The sequence below is a fragment of the Enhydra lutris genome, unplaced genomic scaffold, assembly GCF_002288905.1.
Source record: "Enhydra lutris kenyoni isolate GAN:26980312 unplaced genomic scaffold, ASM228890v2 scaffoldscaffold39, whole genome shotgun sequence".
Classification (NCBI taxonomy): domain Eukaryota; kingdom Metazoa; phylum Chordata; class Mammalia; order Carnivora; family Mustelidae; genus Enhydra; species Enhydra lutris.
Window position 1 is genome coordinate 25582408 of NW_019154123.1, and position 6000 is coordinate 25588407.

Sequence of the window (6000 nt, forward strand, 5' to 3'; positions counted from 1 at the left end):
ATGTCTCCCAAGTCTTCTTGATAGAAAGAGGGGCTTTATTGGAGGAAAAGGTTCATTAAGTCCTTAGCCTATAAATATAGGTAAAATAAGGAAATGAGGGCAGGGCAGCAACCATTTTATCTCTTTCAGGAATAAAAACAAAAAGCATAAATTTGAACCCACTTCTGATTACTGGCTTCAGAAGGCAGCAAGGAGCAAACCTTTCTAACTTTCTCACATCCTGGTAGCCACTGCATTTCTCTGCAGTGATGGGCAGGTCCTTCTGCCCTGTTCAGAAGAAGGTGGGACACCCCAGGACCCACCACACCAGGCGTTAGCACTTGGGCTGGTGGTGGCAACTTTACAGAAGGGAGTAGACAGAGCCCCTGCGGCCGCCACAAAGAAGAGAGGGCTATGCCCGCTGCAGTGGCCACCAGCCTAGGCCTAAGCAGCCAATCATTCAAAAGAGATTCTACACGAGCCCAGTTAATAAAGAGCTGAGAGCCTGAGGTGGCTGTGACAGAAAACCAGAGCTGGTTTGGTGCAGAACGAGCATCTGAACAGGACAGCACCTGGAGGGACGGGTCTGCTTCAGGCAGGGTCAAGTGCTGCAGCAGTGAAGGGTACCAGGCACTGGAGGCAGAGAACTGCTGACTACAGTCAGTGGGTAACCCTGTTCGGAGCTCAGTCTTTTATAACAGCAACTCCCGCTCAAAGCCCTCCAGGTGAACACCTTACTTACTTCTCTCTTCTCTGAGGGCATCAGATCAGGAACACTCCCTGTTCAACCGCATCTCTGGTAGCAAAACAACCAGCGTCCTCATTCTGGAATCTTCTGAGATGGCTCTTCCCTAATGCAAAACATCCTTCTGTGCCCTTTGCTATGGTGATCACACACACTTGTGGCACGCTTGTTTAAGAGCACTTTCGAGGACAGCCTCTCCCTCTGTATTTCCATTTGTAAGCTCTTGGATGGAGCCAGACATGCCATCTAAGATCTCTCTGGAACTGTCTTCTGCCATGCTGCCCAGGTGTTGTTCTGCATCAATTTGGGCAGGCTGGAAAGGGTAAGGGAGCTCTGCAGGCTGACTTTCAAGGAAGGCATTCATTTCAACATATAATCCACATGCAACATAGAAAGTCAACTTTCATCAATATAAGCAAAATAAAATTCCTGGAGAATGCCATACTTTCAGAACACTGCAGTCAGCACTGTGAATGCATTCAGTCCACTGGGTTGTTATTTATGTTATGTGAATTTTACCTCAAAAACTACAATGTTACTATACTTTTTAACTTTGGGAAGTGGTTTTACCATTTTCTTCCTCACCTCACTTTCCTTTCACATTCCCGGAGGCCAGAAATACAGAAACCATGAGTTGTGTCTTCTCAGAGAAGTAAACCCAGGTCCATGGAAGGTGTGAAGCCACTGGGAGGGTGGCCAAGCTACAGAGAGCTCAGTGTGCTGATGCCTGGGCCAACGCTCATTCTACAAGATTCCAGAGCAAATAACTCAAGGGCATGGTCCCTTTGTGACCTCCAAAGGCAGCAAAGGAAGCAGAAGCAGCACCATGCTACAGAGGAAGCTAAGTCCTCTCTTCCTCCCCGTGTCTGCCAAATTCGAGATGGAGTTCATCTCCCCAAGACAGTAGGGCAGGAGGGAAGGTACTGGAGATGAGATCAGTTTTGCTAAGCCATTTTTTCAAGTTCATTTTTTATATTCTATCTTTTAAGTATAAAGTCAGTGTTGTATAACACCTTCACAGAGTGGTCCGGCCACCGTTGCCATCTCATTCCAGAACATCTCCATCATCCCCAGTGGGAACCCTCCAGCCATTAGTGGTCAGGCCCCATGCCTCCTCCCTGGCCCCGCAACCACAAATCTACGATAGCTTTGCCTGCTCCGGACATCTCATACCCATGGAGGCATTCAGTGTGTGACCTTATGGGCTGGCTTCTCTCCCTCAGCAGTCTTCTCGATGTGCATCCAAACCACAGCCTGTATCACTAGGCCACTCCTTCCCATGGTGTAAGCCATTTCTAAGTCCTCAGGGATTTTTTTGCTGCTTCTTTCCTGCCAGCTGCAGGAATGTGGGACCATAGTCAGGGCAAAAGAAAGGAGCCCTCATTCTGGCAGGGCCCAGAAAGAGGACAGAGACCCCTCAGCAGCATTACCAACATTCCCCACCATCTTCTTCTGGGGGAAGGTGTGACAAGGACTGTTACGTCAGCCCCACTGGCCAACAGCCCTCACTACAGGACCATGTGGAGCACGAACCACAGTGCAGCCCTGCACTATCCCAATGGTGAGGGCCATCCCATACAAGGCTAAACCGGGTGCTTCAACAAAGGCAAGGCCCAGCGCCATCTTGGATGAGGGGTGTGCTTGAGCCCTTGCTTCTGTACTCGTGCAGGGGCCTGCTCTTCAACTGTAGATTCATAACACCACCTAGCCTCTACAGTGTTTCCTGGGGTAGGTCCCCCATATATACCCCTGGACAAATAATACTCGCAAATGTCCTTGACGTCCAAGAGCCTCTCCACGTCAAGCTGATGATGTGACTTCCCGGGAGCCTGAACAGCAGCTTGCGACAAGCCTCTCCACGTGGGCCTAACCTCAGTATTCTTACAGCTGTTCTTCCATGTCCCTGTCTTCCTCTCCTTTCTAGCATGAGGTAGACAAGGGATTACCAGGCCCAATTTGCAGAAGAAGAAATGGAGGCCGGGTAAGAGCAAGAGACCAGTATTCGTTAGCGAAAGTGACTGAATGGACAAGGGGTCCCACCTCCCACTGCACTACTCTGGATATGCCAAGGGAGATACATGAGAGGGCTAGTTAATGACATGCTCCTTGGAGGGAGGAAGTGAAAGAAAAATGACAGTGTGTTCTCAGCTGTCCAGATTGGAGGGCACATATGTCGACCCAAGCTGCCACCAGACCGTGTCATCTTCTACAATTAGACAGCACTTACCCAGAACATGACCTATGTTAACAGCCCCGTTCCACCCCCAAGTTCTCCAACACTGACCAAAGTCACCATAAACCAAACAAGTCAGGGAAACTGATAGATAGTCCCTCTATGTGTAGGTCCGAAGAAAACCAGGCTTCCACAAGATCCAGCCTGCCAGGGAAAGGGGTGCCAAAGTAGGGATGACCCTGCCCCATCTCCTCTCCAGCCTCCCCTCCCGCCATGCATCTTACCCTCCCTTCGAACTTGGCGGTGGCTCCTTCTCTGATGCAGAGATTCCGAGGGGGCACAATGAAAGCAGGGGCCTCGGTCAGGGGCACGGAACCGGCTCTCGAGTGATCCACACTGATGGAAGCTTTAGAAACCTGTGTTGAGGCAGCCAGCTTCACATCCCCCATGGTCTGCGAACAGGAAGGAAGACCAGGTCAGACGAGACAAAGTGCCGCCCTCATCCCTGCGCATGGCCAGCATTCCTGGTGCATTTGGGAAGCTCCTCCTTCCCCAACTTTCCAACAAATCCCTTCTCTGCTAATGAGAGCCAGAGTCTTATAGGGAGGTCAAGGCTGGGAACAGAGGCAGAGATGAGAGAAGCCGGGTGGTCAGATCCCAGGCAGTCAGTGGACAACCACAGCCACCACTTGGAGGCTGGACCAGCTCAAGACTGGGGACCACGTCTTACTCACAGTGGAACAGTGGTGTCAGGGGCATGCAATTAGTTTGTTTTGTAATAGGGTACGCCTCTGTCCAACAAACCCAGATTTCTCTTTGGCTGGTAAGGTATTAGCCATGCAAGCAAAATCTTTTCCAAGTGATAAGACTCACAGGTTCACAGCAGTAGATAACAATATAAGCAAAACTTCTGTAGCACTTTCTATTCCCCAGGAACTATTCTAAGCACGTGTAAACAACAGCTCATTTGCTTCTCATATAAACACTAGGAGACAGTTAATCTCATCATCCCCATTTTATGGATCAGAAACGGAGGCACAGCAAGATTAAGAAATTTGCTCAAGGTCACGGCATTTAGTAGGAGACAGAACTGGCACTTGAACCCAGGCGTCCAGCGCCAGAGCTCCTATTCCTAATCAGGGGCCCTCCTGCCCCCTGTAAACAGTCAGAGCTGGCCAGTGGCAAGGGGCTGTGAGGGCAGAGGAGCCAGCAAGGGAGCCTGCACATTTACATGTAAAACTGAGGTTTTCTGCAGGTCAAAACATACCATCAACAGCACTGAAAGATGGATGGGATAAAGTGTTTGCAGCAAAAACAAAGGATGAGAATACTTCACAACTAAGAAGGAAACAGCCCCGCAGTTCACCGAAGACTGACTGACAAAGGGACATGGCCTGGCCTTGGTGAGAATCCAAGAGTACAAAGTCAGAACAAGCCATTATCACTTCTAAAAAACTGACCACACCGACATTTAAAAAGATAACATAAAATGTCAATAAGACTGTGGTAAGGTGGCATGCTTGCCTGGGGGGATGGGTGCATATCAGTTGATGTGATCTCTCTGGAAAGCAATTTGGCAAAGAGATTCTGGGAAAAAAATCCATCTCTCCTCCAAGAAATCCTACATTTAGCAATTTTTTTTTTTTTTTTAATTTGAGGAAGAGAAAGAGAATGAGCAGGGGGATCAGTGGAGGGAGAAGGAGAAGCAGGCTCCCTGCTGAGCATGGAGCCTGATGTGGGACTCGATCCCAGGACCCTGGGATCATGACCTGAGCCAAAGGCAGACACAACTGACTGAGCCAAAAACCCAGGCGCCCCTAGCAATGTATTATTAGGGAAGAAATCAGAGATGCAGCACAAAATTTATATCTAAGGAGGCTAATCACATTATTTATAGCAGAAGAAATAGAAAAATAATCCTAGGAAGTAGAAACACAAAGAAAGGCCCAGCCAAGTGTCTAACAGTGAGAACTGGTGGAACACAGTGGAGCTATCCAAGTGTATGTTTACAAGGAGAATAATGATAGGAAGTGATATAGAAATTTTAAATTTAAAAAAAAATTTATTATGGAAAATTTCAAACATACAGAAAAACAGGAAGAATGATAAAATGAGCACCTTAAGTATCCATTGCCCAACTCCAACAATTACCATCTCGCCATATTTCGATCACTGTGTTTGTGTATGTTTGCACAATCATTTTAAAGTCATCATGATATTTTAATGGAAAAAATCAGGACACACTCATTCACTCAATTAAAACAGATTTCTTGAACACTGATCATATGCCAAGCTAGGTGTTGGAGATACAGCAGTGAATAATCATATGTGCGTGGCAAGTGTGGTAGCCTGGTAGTAGGGAAGGAATGGGGTTCTCAAATCCTGCAGAACCCCCAGGACCATACCCTCGAGGGAACTCTGCTCCCTTTGGCCTCCTCCAGTGCCACAGAGACACTCAGCACGGGGTGGGCTCAGAGTGAGGGCAGGAAACATGAGGCTCAGACCCTGCCACAGACCCAGCCATGAGCTGCAAGGTACTTCCAGTCTCTTGGCCTCGGTTTCCTTTTCTGTAAAATGGGGGTGATAACCTCAGCCTCAGAAGGCTGCAGGGAGGATCTGAGTGAGAGCCCATACAAAACACACAACACAGCGTGAAAGGGGTTCAATCAGTAGTAGCCGATCAACATTGTCATCATTCCATTCCCAAAGAGAAGCCGGTCTCCCCACCCTGTAGGACACAGGTCCTCTTCACCGAGGACAGCAAGGAGCCCAGTTCAGCCCCATCACCTTCAGGGCAAGGGGATGTGAGTGGGATTACTATGACCAGCAGTGAGAAGCAGATGGCCGAACTCCATGAGGAGGCAGGGAAGGCAGGCCTGAGGCCCACAGCAGCCTCCCTCAGCACCGTCGCGTCTGTTCTAGCAGCACAACTGACTGAGGGCAGTCCCCACAGTCCTGCAAGGCATTTCTGACTACGCTTCTCTCACAAATGACAACACCGAAGCTCAGAGATAACACCTGTCCAAGGTCACAGAGCTAAGAAGTAGAAACCAAAACCAAGTCTGACCCCTGTCCTACCCTGTAGGCCTCCTAGAGCACCCCT

General features: G+C 48.9%; 1 protein-coding gene across 6 annotated transcripts in view; it reads right to left on the reverse strand.

The window, feature by feature from the left end:
- Positions 1–3349, reverse strand: part of LOC111154981 (myosin light chain kinase) — a 174293-nt gene extending 170944 nt beyond the window's left edge. For 5 of the 6 annotated variants that reach the window (XM_022514945.1, XM_022514949.1, XM_022514948.1 and 2 more), the window contains exon 1: positions 3182–3346. In XM_022514945.1, the coding sequence (XP_022370653.1) occupies positions 3182–3346 (165 nt within the window). Of the gene's footprint in view, positions 1–3181 lie in introns of all 6 variants that reach the window. The other variant, XM_022514943.1, reaches the window with a different exon arrangement.
- Between the last annotated feature and the right edge of the window lie 2651 nt (positions 3350–6000).